The sequence below is a fragment of the Oncorhynchus kisutch genome, linkage group LG17 (assembly GCF_002021735.2).
Source record: "Oncorhynchus kisutch isolate 150728-3 linkage group LG17, Okis_V2, whole genome shotgun sequence".
In the NCBI taxonomy this organism is placed as follows: Eukaryota; Metazoa; Chordata; class Actinopteri; order Salmoniformes; family Salmonidae; genus Oncorhynchus; species Oncorhynchus kisutch.
Genome location: NC_034190.2, coordinates 33421625 through 33439203, shown reverse-complemented (window position 1 = coordinate 33439203; position 17579 = coordinate 33421625). Strand labels below are relative to the sequence as shown.

General features: G+C 43.1%; 1 protein-coding gene across 1 annotated transcript; it reads left to right on the top strand.

The window, feature by feature from the left end:
• The first annotated feature begins 33 nt into the window (after nucleotides 1–33).
• On the top strand, nucleotides 34–16310 carry LOC109907507 (uncharacterized). Its single transcript, XM_020505499.2, has 5 exons — nucleotides 34–200; nucleotides 621–959; nucleotides 9634–9747; nucleotides 15679–15731; nucleotides 15869–16310. The coding sequence occupies exons 1-5, from the start codon at nucleotides 125–127 to the stop codon at nucleotides 15998–16000; spliced, it is 714 nt and encodes a 237-aa protein (XP_020361088.1). The 5' UTR covers nucleotides 34–124; the 3' UTR covers nucleotides 16001–16310.
• Nucleotides 16311–17579: the final 1269 nt, after the last annotated feature.

The following is a 17579-nucleotide window of genomic DNA, read 5'->3' as shown; positions in this document are numbered from 1 at the left end:
CAGACGCAAACAATGTCAAATGTGGTGGTCTTTCTCGGGTACATAAGCATTTCCCCATTCAAGCCATTACCATATACTGTACCATAGGCTTTCTCTATAGTACATTAATTCGGGTTGTCTAGTAATGAATAGAATGCCATCTTCACAGGTGAAATATCATGCGATTATGGGGAAATGTGTCTACCTGCTCATTTTCTTTTGTAAGTATATTGATGGATGGATAGATGGATGGTGAGACTGACTGACTGACTGACTGATTGATTGATTGATAGAAAGACAGACATGTAGGTACTGATACTAGATAGATAGATAGATAGATAGATAGATAGATAGATAGATAGATAGATAGATAGATAGATAGATAGATAGATAGATAGATAGATAGATAGATAGATAGATAGCAGAGGACGCTAGTGGACGGAGCTACACGAGGACGGGCTCATTGTAATGGCTGGAATGGAATTGACAGAACATGTCAATGAGGTTTCCATATGTCTGATAAGTTTGATACCATTTCATTTACTCCAATCCAGCCATTACAATGAGCACATCTCCCACCAGCCGGCACTGATAGATAGTTTGCAAATGGATTCAATAAGCAATTTCCTGTTCTTTTCTAGATGTTTCTGGACTACACTTTCTGTCCGCATCAGCTGTGGTCCATTTTGTTCAGGCTGGACAAAATGCTTCCCTGTCGTGCAACCTCACAAACAGCAGAGAAATAATCTGGTTCCAAATGCGCTCAGAGGAACTTGTCACCCTTATAACTGTTACCAGGCTATCACATTTTCTAAATACTGCAGCAGTTATTAAGGAAGACATGGGTCACTTTGACACAAAGGAAAACAACAGTTTGGAGATCATTGTGGTGACAGAAGCAGATTTGGGATTGTACTACTGTGCTGGTCGCTACAATGGGACAGTGCGATTTGGAAAAGGCATCCGCCTGACTTTTACAGGTATGTTGTTGGTCATCATTATATTAGTCAAATATGTATTTTGCAGAGTCTAAGAAATGCATTAGCTTGTCTTTAGTGTACTGAATAGGTACCTTTATAATAATGTCTCAAAACCTTGCGTTACTTATACAGAGGTCATGTAACCGGGGGCGTATGCCTTATGGCTAACGTGACATGGTGTGATGAAAGAAACATACAGGAACTCAAATCCTTCTGTTCACCTGATTTAGAATTCCTCACAATCAAATGTAGGCCGTATATACCCCCTCCCCCCCAAGCAGACACATCGATGGCTCTGAACGATCTTTATTTAACTCTTTGCAAACTGGAAACCATTTATCCGGAGGCTGCATTCATTGTAGCTGGGGATTTTAACAAGGCTAATCTGAAAACAAGACTCCCTAAATTTTATCAGCATATCGATTGCGCAACCAGGGGTGGAAAGACCTTGGATCATTGTTACTCTAACTTCCGCGACGCATATAAGGCCCTGCCCCGCCCCCCTTTCGGAAAAGCTGACCACGACTCCATTTTGTTGATCCCTGCCTACAGACAGAAACTAAAACAAGAGGCTCCCACGCTGAGGTCTGTCCAACGCTGGTCCGACCAAGCTGACTCCACACTCCAAGACTGCTTCCATCACGTGGACTGGGATATGTTTCGTATTGCGTCAGATAACAATATTGACGAATACGCTGATTCGGTGTGCGAGTTCATTAGAACGTGCGTTGAAGATGTCGTTCCCATAGCAACGATTAAAACATTCCCTAACCAGAAACCGTGGATTGATGGCAGCATTCGCGTGAAACTGAAAGCGCGAACCACTGCTTTTAATCAGGGCAAGGTGTCTGGGAACATGACCGAATACAAACAGTGCAGCTATTCCCTCCGCAAGGCTATCAAACAAGCTAAGCGTCAGTACAGAGACAAAGTAGAATCTCAATTCAACGGCTCAGACACAAGAGGCATGTGGCAGGGTCTACAGTCAATCACGGACTACAGGAAGAAATCCAGCCCAGTCACGGACCAGGATGTCTTGCTCCCAGGCAGCCACTGACACGGCCTGCAACGAAAACATGCGGTCTCTCCTTCACTGCAGCCGAGGTGAGTAAGACATTTAAACGTGTTAACCCTCGCAAGGCTGCAGGCCCAGACGGCATCCCCAGCCGCGCCCTCAGAGCATGCGCAGACCAGCTGGCCGGTGTGTTTACGGACATATTCAATCAATCCCTATACCAGTCTGCTGTTCCCACATGCTTCAAGAGGGCCACCATTGTTCCTGTTCCCAAGAAAGCTAAGGTAACTGAGCTAAACGACTACCGCCCCGTAGCACTCACTTCCGTAATCATGAAGTGCTTTGAGAGACTAGTCAAGGACCATATCACCTCCACCCTACCTGACACCCTAGACCCACTCCAATTTGCTTACCGCCCAAATAGGTCCACAGACGATGCAATCTCAACCACACTGCACACTGCCCTAACCCATCTCGACAAGAGGAATACCTATGTGAGAATGCTGTTCATTGACTACAGCTCGGCATTCAACACCATAGTACCCTCCAAGCTCGTCATCAAGCTCGAGACCCTGGGTCTCGACCCCGCCCTGTGCAACTGGGTACTGGACTTCCTGACGGGCCGCCCCCAGGTGGTGAGGGTAGGCAACAACATCTCCTCCCCGCTGATCCTCAACACTGGGGCCCCACAAGGGTGCATTCTGAGCCCTCTCCTGTACTCCCTGTTCACCCACGACTGCGTGGCCACGCACGCCTCCAACTCAATCATCAAGTTTGCGGACGACACAACAGTGGTAAGCTTGATTACCAACAACGACGAGACGGCCTACAGGGAGGAGGTGAGGGCCCTCGGAGTGTGGTGTCAGGAAAATAACCTCACACTCAACGTCAACAAAACTAAGGAGATGATTGTGGACTTCAGGAAACAGCAGAGGGAACACCCCCCTATCCACATCGATGGAACAGTAGTGGAGAGGGTAGCAAGTTTTAAGTTCCTCGGCATACACATCACAGACAAACTGAATTGGTCCACTCACACAGACAGCATCGTGAAGAAGGCGCAGCAGCGCCTCTTCAACCTCAGGAGGCTGAAGAAATTTGGCTTGTCACCAAAAGCACTCACAAACTTCTACAGATGCACAATCGAGAGCATCCTGGCGGGCTGTATCACCTCCTGGTACGGAAACTGCTCCGCCCTCAACCGTAAGGCTCTCCAGAGGGTAGTGAGGTCTGCACAACGCATCACCGGGGGCAAACTACCTGCCCTCCAGGACACCTACACCACCCGATGTTACAGGAAGGCCATAAAGATCATCAAGGACATCAACCACCCGAGCCACTGCCTGTTCACCCCGCTATCATCCAGAAGGCGAGGTCAGTACAGGTGCATCGAAGCTGGGACCGAGAGACTGAAAAACAGCTTCTATCTCAAGGCCATCAGACTGTTAAACAGCCACCACTAACATTGAGTGGCTGCTGCCAACACACTGACACTGACTCAACTCCAGCCACTTAAATAATGGGAATTGATGGGAAATGATGTAAATATATCACTAGCCACTTTAAACAATGCTACCTTATATAATGTTACTTACCCTACATTATTCATCTCATATGCATACGTATATACTGTACTCTATATCATCGACTGTCTCCTTATGTAATACATGTATCACTAGCCACTTTAACTATGCCACTTTGTTTACATACTCATCTATATATATACTGTACTCGATACCATCTACTGTATCTTGCCTATGCTGCTCTGTACCATCACTCATTCATATATCCTTATGTACATATTCTTTATCCCCTTACACTGTGTATAAGACAGTAGTTTTGGAATTGTTAGTTAGATTACTTGTTGGTTATTACTGCATTGTCGGAACTAGAAGCACAAGCATTTCGCTACACTCGCATTAACATCTGCTAACCATGTGTATGTGACAAATAAAATTTGATTTGATTTGATTTTTAACCATGTGCACAGGGTATTCAGATATATACAAAAAAATGTATGTATGTACTGTACACTGAATAAAAATATAAGTGCAACATGTAAAGTGTTGGTTTCATGAGCTGAAATAAAAGATCCCAGAAATTTTCCATACGCAGAAAAAGCTTATTTTTCCATTTGTGCAGAAATTTGTTTACATCCCTGTTAGTGAGCATTTCTCCTTTGCCAAGACAATCCATCCACCTGACAGGTGTGGCATATCAATAAGCTGATTTAAGAGCATGATCATTACACAGGTGCACTTTGTGCTGAGGACAATAAAAGGCCACTCTAAAATGTGCAGTTTTGCCACACAACGCCACGGATGTCTCAAGTTTTGAGGGAGCGTGAAATTGGCATGCTGACTGAAGGAATGTCCACCAGAGCTGTTGCCAGAGAATGTAATATTAATTTCTCTATCATAAGCCGCCTCCAACGTCACCTCACAACCTCAGACCATGTGTAACCACGCCAGCCCAGGACCTCCACATCCGGCTTCTTTACCTGCTGGATCGTCTGAGACCAGCCACCAGTATTTCTGTCAGTAATAAAGCCCTTTCGTGGTGAAAAACTCATTCAGATTGACTAGGCCTGGCTCCCCAGTGGGTAGGCCTGGCTCCAAAGTGGTTGGGCCTATGCCCTCCCATAGATTAGGGCCTAATACATTTATTTTAATTAACTGATTTCCTAATATGAACTGTAACTCAGTAAAATCTTTTAAATTGTTGCATGTTGTGTTTATATTTGTGTTCAGTATATATTCAGATACCTGAATATGTGATTCCATATCACAATAACTTTTCAGGAAAATGTTTGGGATGTTATTCATCATACTGAAAGTGCTCTGTGCAGGTGACCATTATAGAAGTAGAGTTGGCCATATGGTAAAAAATATTTTAAAAAGTCGATGCTGTCCAGTGTTCCATGTAAGTTTTTCAAGAGAAAAATACTTTGAGGTTAAACATGAGACCACACGGAGGGCCAAAAAAAGACAGTTGACCTTGTGGGTAACATACAGTGCATTCTGAAAGTATTCAGACCGCTTCACTTTTTCCACATTTTGTTACGTTACAGCCTTATTCTAAAGTGGATTAAATACATTTTCCCTCATCAAGCTACATACAATACCCCCTAATGACAAGTCGAAAACCACCTGTGGTAAATTCAATTGATTAGAATTTATTTGTAAAGGCACACACCTGTCTACATAAGGTCACACAGTTGACAGTACATGTCAGAACAAAAACCAAGCCCTGAGTTCGAAGGAATTGTCCACAGGATTTTATCAAGGCACAGATCTGGGGAAGGGTACCAAAACAATTCTGCAGCATTGAAGGTCCCCAAGAACACAGTGGACTCCATCATTCTTAAAGGGAAGAAGTTTGGAACCACCAAGACTCTTCCTAGAGCTAACTGCCCAGCCAATCTAAGCAATTGGGGAGAAAGGCCTTGGTCAGGGAGGTGACCAAGAACCCGATGGTCACTCTGACAGAGCTCCAGAATTTCTATGTGGAGATGGGAGAACCTTCCAGAAGGACAACCATCTCTGCAGCACTCCACCAATCAGGCCTTTATGGTAGATTGGCCAGACGGAAGCCACTCCTCAGTAAAAGGCACATGATAGCCTGCTTGGAGTTTGCCAAAAGGCACCTAAAGACTCTCAGATCATGAGAAACACGATTCTCTGGTCTGATGAAACCAAGATTGAACTCCTTGGCCTGAATGCCAAGTGTCACATCTGGAGGAAACTTGTCACCATCCCTACGGTAAAGCATGGTGGTGGCAGCATCATGCTGTTGGTATGTTTTTCAGCAGCAGGGACTGGAAGACTAGTCAGGATCGAGGGAAAGATGAACGGAGCAAAGTACAGAGAGATCCTTGATGAGAACCTACTCCAGAGCTCTCAGGACCTCAGACTGGGGCTAAGGCTCGCCTTCCAACAGGACAACAAACCAAAGCACATAGCCAAGACAATGCAGGAGTGGCTTCGGGACAAGTCTCTGAATGTCCTTGAGTGGCCAGGCAGAGCCTGGAATGGAACCTGAACACTGGGGATACCTGAAAATGGGAGAAACTCCTCAAATACAGATGTGCCAAGATTGTAGCGTCATATCAAAGATGACTCAAGGCTGTAATCACTGCCAAAGGTGCTTCAAACAAAGTACTGAGTAAAGGGTCTGAATACTTCTGTAAATGTGATGTTTCAGTTTTTTATTCTTTACACATTTGTAAACGGAAATTGCTTTGTCATTATGGGGTATTGTGTGTAGATGTATTAACAAAAAAAGTAACCTTTTTTTAACTAGGCAAGTCAGATTGATCAGGTGGAAAAAAACAATCTAATCAATTTTAGAGTAAGGCTGTAACGTAACAAAATGTGGAAAAATTAAAGAGGTCGTTACCCCAGAAATTGTTAGCCCAGAAATCCTTAAGTGTTATTACATACAGCCTGGAAGAACTATTGGATATCAGAGAGATGTCAACTTACCAGCACAACCAGCACTACTACCAGGAATGCAACTTTTTCAAAGCAGATCCTTTGTCTGCACCTCCCAGGGCATTTGAACTGATTCCAGAGGCTGACCCAAAACAACGTCGCCGGAGAAGAGGGTGCCGAAGCGGTCTTCTAGTTAGCCTTTGGAGGCGCGCACACCACCCACCGCTTCCGAGTATATTACTCACTTATGTCCAGTCCCTAGTTAACAAAGTTAACGAAATCAGGGCAAGAGTTGCTTTCCGAAGAGATTTCTGGGATTGTAAACATACTCTGTTTCACAGAAACATGGCTAGCTTGGGATATGCTGTCGGAGTCGGTACAGGCAACGGGATTTTCAGTGCTTCGCGCTGACAGGAATAAACATCTCTCCGGTAAGAAGAAGGGCGGGGGTGTATGTTTCATGATTAACGACTCGTAGTGTAATCGTAAACAACATACAGGAACTCAAGTCCTTTTGTTCACCTGACCTAGAATTCCTCACAATCAAATGCAGACCTTATTATCTCCCAAGAGAACTCTTCTCGGTTATTGTCACAGCCGTGTATATCCCCCCTCAAGCCGATACAAAGACGACCCTCAAGGAACTTCACTGGACTTTATGCAAACTGGAAACCATATATCCTGAGGCTGCATTTATTGTAGCTGGGGGTTTTAACAAAGCTAAATTGAGAACAAGGCTACCTAAATTCTATCAGCATATCGAATGCAGTTCACGAGCAAGTAACACGCTCGACCATTGCAACTATAACTTCCGCGATGCATACAAGGTCCTCCCCCACCCTCCTTTTGGCAAATCTGACCACGACTCCATCTTGTTGCTCCCTTCCTATAGGCAGAAACTAAATTAGGAAGTGCCCGTACTTAGGTCTATCCAACGCTGGTCTGACCAATCGGATTCCACGCTTCGAAATTGTTTCAATCACTGGGATATGGACTGGGATATGTTCAGGGTAGCCTCAGAGAATAACATAGATGTATACGCTGACTCGGTGAGCGAGTTTATTAGGAAGTGTGTAGGAGATATTGTACCCACTGTGACAATTAAGACCTTCCCTAACCAGAAACCGTGGATGAATGGCAGCATTCGCGCTAAACTGAAAGCACGTTCCACCGCATTTAATCATGGCAAGGCGACTGGGAATATGGCTGAATACAAACAGTGTAGTTATTCCCTCCGTAAGGCAATCAAATAAGCAAAGTGTCAGTATAGAGACAAAGTGGAGTCGCAATTCAACGGCTCAAACATGAGACATATGTGGTAGGGTCTACAGACAATCATGGATTACAAACAGAACACTAGCCCCATCGCAGACATTGACATCCTGCTTCCAGACTAACTAAACACCTTCTTTGCCCACGTTGAGGACAATACAGTGCCACCGACGCGGCCCACTACCAAAGACTGTGGGCTCTCCTCCGTGGCCAATGTGAGTAAAACATTTAAACGTGTTAACCCTCGCAATCTCCACATGCTTCAAGATGGCCACCATTGTTCCTGTTCCCAAGAAAGCAAAGGTAACTGAACTAAATGACTATTGCCCCGTAGCACTCACTTTTGTCATCATGAAGTGCTTTGAGAAACTAGTCAAGGACTATATCACCTCCACCCTACCTGACACCCTAGACCCACTCCCATTTGCTTACCGCCGCAATAGGTCCACAGACAATGCAATCGCCATCACACTGCACACTGCCCTATCCCATCTGGACAAGAGGAATACCTATGTAAGAATGCTGTTCATTGACTCCAGCTCAGCATTCAACACCATAGTAACCTCCAAACTCATCATTAAGCTTGAGACCCTGGGTCTCGACCCCGCCCTGTGCAATTGGGTTCTGGACTTCCTGACGGGCCACCCCCAGGTGATGAAGGTAGAAAACAACATCTCCACTCCGCTGATCCTCAACACTAGGGCCCCACAAGGGTGCGTTCTCAGCCCCCTCCTGTACTCACTGTTCACCCACAACTGCATGGCTATGCACGCCTCCAACTCAATCATCAAGTTTGCAGATGACACAACTTGATTACCAACAATGGCGAGACAGCCTACAGGGAGGAGGGGAAGGCTCTCGGAATGTGGTGTCAGGAAAATAACCTCTCACTCAATGTCAGCAAGACAAAAGAGATGCTCATGGACTTCAGGAAACAGCAAAGGGAGCACCCCACTATCTACATCGACAGGACAGCAGTGGAGAAGGTGAAAAGTTTTAAGTTCCTCAGTGTACATATCACCGACAATCTGAAATGGTCCACCCACACAGACAGTGTGGTGAAGAAGGCGCAACACCGCCTCTTCAACCTCAGGAGGCTGAATAAATGTGGCTTGTCATTGAAAACCCTCACAAACGTTTACAGGTGCACAATTGAGAGCATCTTGTCGGGCTGTATCACCGCCTGGTACGGCAACTGCACCACCCACAACCAAAGGGCTCTCCAGAGGGTGGTGCGGTCTGCACAACATATCACATATCGCAAACTACCTGCCCTCCAGGACACCTACAACACCCGATGTCACAGGAAGGCAAAAAAGATCATCAAGGACAATAACCACCCGAGCCACTGCCTGTTCACCCTGCTTCTATCCAGAAGGTGAGGTCAGTACAGGTGCATCAAAGCTGGGACCGAGAGATTGAAAAACAGATTCTATCTCAAGGCCATCAGATTATTAAACAGCCCCCACTAGCACAGAGAGGCGGATGCCTACTTAGACTTGATATCATTGGACACTTTAATACATGGAACACTATTCACTTTAATAACGGCACTTTAAGAATGTTAACATATCTGGCATTACTCATCTCATACTGTATGTATAGACTGTATACTGTATCCTACACTATCTCTTCTATCTATCGCATCTTAGCCGCTCTGTCACTGCTCATCCATATATTTTTTATATTTATATATTCTTATTCCATTCCTTTACTAGATTGTGTGTATTAGGTTTTGTTGTGGAATTGTTGATATTACTGCTGTACTGTCGGATATAGAAGCATAAGCATTTCGCTACACTCGCAATAACATCTGCTAACCATGTTTATGTGACCAATAAGATTTGATTTTGATTTGATTTGTTTGAGGTTTCTGTTTCTGCTCAGCTCTCCTCCCACAGCAACCCTATCCCTGGGCTGGTGTGTGGTAACCGCTGTGTGGTTTGTGTTCCAGACGCAGAGGTGGCAGAGAGGGAATTGGTGTCGTGTTGGACTCTCCTGGCCTGTGTTGCCCCAGTCTCAGTCTTGTTCGGCGCCCTCTGTCTCTTTGGACTCTGTATCCGGTCAGGTGAGCTTTCTGCAATTCCTTGGCTTGCCGCCCTATATGTATAGAGGAAAGTTTGCACTTATTTCTCATCAGTGCATCAAACAGAAGTATATGCCAAAGGAGGGTCAACCAGTTATTAAATCCAAGGGTTCAAATACTTTTCCCAACCTGCACTGTGAATGTTTACACGGTGTGTCCAATAAAGACATGAAAATGTATAATTGTTTGTTATTAGTTTAAGCAGACTGTTTATTGTTGTGACCTAGATGAAGATCAGGTTCAATTTTATGACCAATTTATGCAGAAATCCAGGTATTTCCAAAGGGTTCACATACTTTTTCTTGCCACTGTATATTATTTTAGAGAAAGAGATTTTCTTTAGCAAGTAATACCAAAATTCTTAAAAAGATAGGAGTCAAAATTATTGGCACCCCTGTTTACAACACTCCATCACCCTACCCTTTTTCTAAAATATTTATCAGATTGGAGAACACATCGGGAGGAATCTTAGACCATTCCTCCATACAGAATCTTTCCAGATCCTTGATATCCTTCGTCTGCGCTTATGGACGGCCCTCTTCAAATCAAACCACAGGTTTTCAATGGGGTTCATGTCCGAAAATGTTGATTTGTGGTCAATTAACCACTTCTTTGAGGATTTTGATGTGTGCTTGGGGTTATTGTCCCGCTGGAAGTTTCACTTGCAGCCAAGTGTCAGCCTCCTGGCAGAGGCAACCAAGTTTTCTGTGGATCTAATGGGGCGGTATGCAAACTAGAGTGGGTCTAGGGTCTGCCATTCTCCTTCGACCTCTCTCATCAAAGAGCTGTTTTCGCCCACAGGACTGCCGCTGACTGGATGTTTTTGTTTCTTGCACCCTTCTCATTTAACCCTAGACTCTGTCATGCGTGAAATGCCCAGGAGGATGGCCGTTTCTAACATACTGGATCTGTCGTGCCTGGCACCAACAATCATACCACGCTCAAAGTCGCTTAGGTCACTTGTTTTGCCCATTCTAATGTTCAAATGAACAGTAACTGAATGCCTCGATTCCTGTATGCCTGCTTTATATAGCAAGCCACGGCCACATGACCCACTGTCTGTAGGAGCGATCCATTCTCGTGAATGGGTGGTGTACCTAATAAACTGTCCGGTTATTACAGACTGTATACACACAAGTGTACAAAACATTATGAACACCTGTTCTTTCCATGACATACTGATCAGGTGAATCCAGATGAAAACTATCCCTTATTGATGTCACTTGTTAAAGACAGGTTAAGTAAAGATTTTTAAGCCTTGAGACATGGATTGTGTATATGTGTCATTCAGAGAGTGAATGGGCATGGCAAAATGATTTAAGCGCCTTTGAACGTGGTATGGTAGTACGTGCCAGGCACACCAGTTTGTGTTAAGAACTGCAACGCTGCTGGGTTTTTCCACATACAAGAGTTTGCCGTGTGTATCAAGCATTGGACATCTCTCAAAGGACATCCTCAACTAAAAGAAATAAAAGATCCCAGAAATTTTCCAAATGCACAAAAAGCTTATTTCTCTCAAATTTTGTGCACAAATTTGTTAAGATCCCTGTTTGTGACCATTTCTCCTTCGCCAATATAGTCCATCCACCTGACAGGTGTGGCATATCCAGGAGCTTATTAAACAGCATGATCATTACACAGGTGCAGCTTGTGCTGGGGACAATAAAAGGCCACTGTAATATTTTCAGTTTTGTCACAACACAATGCCAGAGATGTCTCAAGTTTTGAAGAAGCGTGCAATTGGCATGCTGACTGAAGGACTGTCCACCAGAGCTCTTGCCAGATAATTGAATGTTAATTTCTCTACCATAAGCCGCCTCTAACAACGTTTTAGAGAATGTGGCAGTATGTCCAACTGGCCTCACAACCGCAGATCACTTGTAACTACACCAGACCAGGGTGTCCACATCCGGCTTCTTCACCTGCGGGATCGTCTGAGACCAGCCACTGGACAACTGATGAAACTGTGGTTTGCACAACTGAAGAATTTCTGCACAACTGTCAGAAACCGTCTCAGGGAAGTTCATCTCCGTCCTCACCAGAGTCTTGACCTGACTGCAGGTAACCAACGTCAGTGTACATATGCTCACTTTCAATGTCCACTAGCACGCTGGAGAAGTGTGATCTTCAAGGATGCACCCCGGTTTGATCAGGCATAAGCTACGGACAACGAACACAATTGCATTTTATCGATGGCAATTTGAATCCACAGGGATGCCGTGATGAGATGCTGAGGCCCATAGTCATGCCATTCATCCGCCACCATCACCTCATATTTCAGCATGAGTGTGCACTGCCCCATCTCTACACAATTCTTGGAAGCTGAAAATGTCCCAGTTCTTCCATGACATGCATACTCACCAGACCTGTCACTCATTGAGCTTGTTTGGTATGCTCTGGGTCGGTGTGTATGACAGTGTGTTCCAGTACCCGCCAATTTCCAACCTTCGCCCAGACATTTAAGAGGAGTGGGACAACATTCCGAAGGCCACAATCAATAGCCTGATCAACTCTATGCGAAGGCTAGTGGGGGTCTACTTTGATATTGTTGCATGTTGCGTTTATATTTTTGTTCAGTGTGGATTACTAATAAACACACTAACAAATTATCATGAGGCTAATTGTTCATATAAGTAAACAAATGGAAAAGGAATACCACAAGAATACAACTAGGTAGCATTGTCCAATATTGGTGCTGTATAGATGCTGTGACTACAGCTTTTCAATAGTGAAGTTATATGTACTTAAAAAGCACACTTTTACCAAAATAACCTGTTTGGGATAGGGAGCAGCATTTTCACATTTGGATGAAAAGCGTGCCCAGAGTAAACTGCCTGCTACTCAGTCCCAGTTGCTAATATATGCATAGTATTAGTAGATTTGGGTAGAAAAGACTCTGACGTTTCTAAAACTGTTTGAATGATGTCTGTGAGTATAACATAACTCATATGGCAGGCGAAAACCTGAGAAAAAATCCAACCAGGAAGTGGGAAATCTGAGGTTTGTAGGTTTTCAACTCATTGCCTATCAAAGATAGTGGGATATTGGTCATATTGCACTTCCTAAGGCTTCCACTAGATGTCAACAGTCTTTAGAACCTTGTTTGATGCTTCTACTGTGAAGGATGGGGGAATGAGGGCTCTTTGAGACAGTGGTCTGTCAGAGCACGTTCACGTGAGAGTTAGCTTGTATTGCATTTCTACAGACAAAGGAATTCTCCGGTTGAAACAGTATTGAAGATTTATGTTAAAAACATCCTAAAGATTGATTCTATACATCGTTTGACACGTTTCTACAGACTGTAACGGAACTTTTTGACTTGTCGTCTGGACCTAGTGATCGCGAATCATGAATTTGGATTTGTGAACTCAAGGTGCGAACAACAAGGAGGTATTTGGACATAAATGATGTACTTTATCGAACTGAACAAACATTTATTGTGGAACTGGGATTTCTTTGGTGCATTCTGATGAAGATCATCAAAGGTAAGTGAATATTTATAATGCTATTCTGACTTCTGTTGACTACACAACATGGCGGATATCTGTTTTGCTTGTTTTGGTCTCTGAGCGCCGTACTCAGATTATTGCATGGTTTGCTTTTTTCGTAAAGCTTTTTTGAAATCTGACAAAGCGGTTGCATTAAGGAGAAGTATGTCTATAATTCTGTGCATAATAATTGTATCATTTATCAAAGTTTATTATGAGTATTTCTGTAAATTGATGTGGCTCTGTGCAAATTCACGGGATGTTTTGGAGGCAAAGCCAAATGTAAGCTGAGGTTTTTGGATATAAATATGAACTTGATCGAACAAAACATACATGTATTGTGTAACATGTTGTCCCAGGAGTGTCATCTAGCGGAACCCCGTTCCCAGACAGGATAACTGATTTAAAATATGTGGTTAGATAAGGCAGGGTCACTGGAAATAAAGTATAATGTAAATAAAAAATGCGCTCTTATTTTAGGTAATTTTATTACCCTTGAACACACATCCATAATAGTGGCCTATCAGGTAAAAGGCTATATTTACACTTGAAAAAAACTCAATCTTATGCTAATCCTATGATTAAAACAAATCAACCTGGTTACTTAGTTGATATAGAAATGTATAGTATTGATCTGATGATACATCTCTTCATTTTCTGATCAACCTATTTACTTCTCTTTCAAACATTGTCTTAATGGATTACAACACTTCCTTAAGCAGCAGACCATAAGGACAGGTGGAGTTTTCCACAATAGCTCTCTTGAACCGGAGATGATTCCTCAGGCACATAGACCAGTCAGCAACTCTCTCTCCGTTTCTGGGGGTTGATCCTATTCTGTAGCACCACCTTATAAGTTTTGTTATCTACTTTGGACGTGAATCTCTTGGAGAACTACTCAGCTATGTTAATGTCCGGTGTTGAGTAGACTCCTCTTCCTAAAGTAGCACCAGCTCCATCATTCCTGATGATGCCCTGGGATCCGTCCATAGCAGTCTGTAGAAGGACACTGGCCAAGCCTCATCTCCGGTCCCCAACCATCCATCTCCATCCCTGTATTTGTTAAAAACCTTCAGGGCAATGCGGTTCCAGCCACAGGGTCTGATGTACAGCTCATTTCCCCCGAATAAACACTGTTTCCCCATCCTTAACATTTGTAAAGTCGTAGTCATACCGAGAATCAAAGAACTCATTCACGTTCACAGACACAGTGGTTTGTGGAGTGGAAAAGCATCTGGTAAATCTAAGGCACATGGTAAAGAAAATGTCCCCAAACTTGGGTATTCCAGCTCTAGAAGGCCCTCTTGTGAGTTGAACTCCTTTAGTGCGACCACATTGACAAAGTCCTGTGGGGTTAGTGAAAGTGTTCCCATGGTGGCTGATTCCACCTTGCAACCCGAGACAGTAGACAGAGCCTCCAAGATGAGATTTACGTTTGACATAGTGAGAGCAAGAAGGCAGAAAAACTCGTAAATCTGAATGAAAAATTCCTTCCCGTGTGTGATCAGCACAACGGTGTCTGCTCTTGTACTTTCTATACATAGACTGTGCTGTGGAGTGTAATTTTAACTTTGCATTCACTTCCTGCTGCAGTGACAAGAAAGGCAAGTAAGACAGTGTATTGTAAACATAGAAAGATAATGTACAAATCAAATCAAATCAAATCAAATTTATTTATATAGCCCTTCGTACATCAGCTGATATCTCAAAGTGCTGTACAGAAACCCAGCCTAAAACCCCAAACAGCAAGTAATGCAGGTGTAGAAGCACGGTGGCTAGGAAAAACTCCCTAGAAAGGCCAATACCTAGGAAGAAACCTAGAGAGGAACCAGGCTATGTGGGGTGGCCAGTCCTCTTCTGGCTGTGCCGGGTAGAGATTATAACAGAACATGTACAAATCTTGGTAATTCCCATTCTTGTTATGGTTGAATTGTAAATGTAAACACAATCAAACAGTTAATACTTTGAACGTATCTGAAGTTTGACAAGTTTACTTAAAGAGACATTATGCTCCAAAACCAGAGTTAGTCTATTGCAAATCTGCAGTTGATTCATGCATTTTTTTCCTTTAAAAGTAATAACATGTCGCCATTGATTCTTGAAGAATATCACTCATAAATGCCTCATGTGCTTAGTTCAACTGTCCTACCCCATCAAAACCCCAAATATAAGATTGTTTTACTCCAATGCTTATAAACACTGTAATGGTAACAAACACTGTATATCCTCAAAACATGATGAAAATATAATTTGATCTCATGGATGGTCAGTCCTTGCATCCGTAGCTCTGCCTATGAATTTGAGAGTGGTTCCATCTCTCCAGACCCATTGCTCACCTATTTACCAAAGCAGTGGTGGGGTTACCTTTTTCTTATTGTTTGAACTGCAGATTGCCCCTTTAAAACTAAATTGTTCCCTCTTTCAGGTAAAACAACATGTTTGTGCAACACCTGTGTGAACAGGAATTCAAGTCTCAAGGTAAAAGTACTTCTGTAAATGATTGAGTCATAACAGTTAGGACTAAACCTTATCTAACTGTAAATGTACGGCCGAGAGGTTTGGATGGCATGATGGTAATATTTCATCTCTAATCATGATGGATATGTTTTCCACAGGAAGTGGATCTGCAATATGCCAGTCTGAAGCACGTTGGTAATGCCCGCCCCGCTGATCACCGAGTGCCAGGATTGGCCCAGGGGGATGTCATCTATGCAACAGTGGCCCAATGTGTTCACACAGGCACATGATACATCACATGTACTTCTGACATGGTTCTTGGAATATCCATTCTTGATGGAAATAAGATTGTATTTTGATTCATGCATGTATGTGTGTCTCTGTAAATGTTGAAAAGGCTAATGTAAGAATTATTGTTAATGTTCTCCAAAGAATCTCAATAAAAACATTTTAAGGCAACAGGATATAGAATTAGTTGGATAAAATAATCATATCTTGGGTACCTTGAAAGGCGCAAATAAATGTACTATATTATTAAAGAGCAAATTTTGTAAAATGTAGTTGCACTGTAATAAAACTAAATAAAATACGAACTGTCTGTTAAGGAGTCAAACCGTCAAATCAATGTGTTATTCTCTTCAAACCCTGGAATGCTGGTCTAGCAGTGACCATAGCGGAATAGATGACGTGATGCAGGTCTCCCTGTACCCTCGATGTTTCCCTCCAGTTCTGCCGACCCAGAGATGCAAAATGAACCTCAGTGTCTTCCACATGAGAAGGGCCCTGAGACACAAACATTCATTTCAGCAATGCTTTCAGTTTACAATGAGATGTATTCATTTGCACTCACTCCTTCCCCATCACCCTGTGTAATCTCAGACCCTATAAGACAAAATATGAAACAATCACTTGTTTTCACACAAACCCTACTTTTGGGACTTTTCTGGTAGCAAACAATTAGACAGTGTTCTTTACCTAGATTTGACAAGCACCTAGTCTGGAGCTCCTTCCTGCTTGTGTCCTCTCACTATAGGAAATAAGGTGATCGTATCACATGTTTGTAAAAAGGTTGTTGCATGACCACATAGGCCAATGTAATATCTTAATATGGACCTAATGCCTGTACAAACAACATCAGAGGTACATAATAGAACAGAGTTTTTAGACATTTTTACCTGTACTGCAATTCTTTCTTCCTGTTCAGTCTATCAGCAAAAGGCCCAGCATTCCAGCCAAAAGCAACACGACGCATAGTCCAACGACAGCTTTCATCACCACAACTGACAGACAAAAGCACAGTTCAATATGTGAAAATGTCACCTGTATTAAAGATAGCAGGTCGAAAGTTCATGCTCTCTGTCTGTAGTGAGCACAGCACGGAGGGTTGCTAACGACAAACATAAAGCTGGGTGGCACTTATGTTCTTGTTTATCAAGACCCTCAGTTTTGACCAACACACACTGCCATTTTAGTTTCACCACAAAGAGCAAAAACAGAGATTTGATATACTTTTCATTCAGTCTAATTTGTGTCTGAATGTCTGTGGACAACCTACCATTTGTAGGTCCTTATCTCTCCCAACAACATCTGAAAATATATGGTGAGGAATATCGGTCATAGAATTTACTTTCACAGCACAAAGTTAAAACCCTAGATTTTGGTGTTATTTTTATACTTGTGATAAGAATTGCATAGTGTTGCTGTGTGTTACCTGTTTTCATAACAGCAGTGGTACTCTGGATGTTGAGGTGATCTGGGTTTGCAAAAATACATTCATAATCAAGTCAGGCATAAGCATGGCATTTTAAATGAAAGGGGAATGGGATTAGAGGTTTCTCTAAAGTGTGGTTCCCCCAACGCTTTCTCTCA

Bases quoted from the DNA above. Each gene is read 5' to 3' on its own strand.
- LOC109907507 (XM_020505499.2), top strand. From the start codon at position 125: ATGAATAGAATGCCATCTTCACAGGTGAAATATCATGCGATTATGGGG. The intron at 960-9,633 runs GTATGTTGTTGG...TTTGTGTTCCAG, and splicing joins CATCCGCCTGACTTTTACAG to ACGCAGAGGTGGCAGAGAGG. The intron at 15,732-15,868 runs GTAAAAGTACTT...TGTTTTCCACAG, and splicing joins ACAGGAATTCAAGTCTCAAG to GAAGTGGATCTGCAATATGC.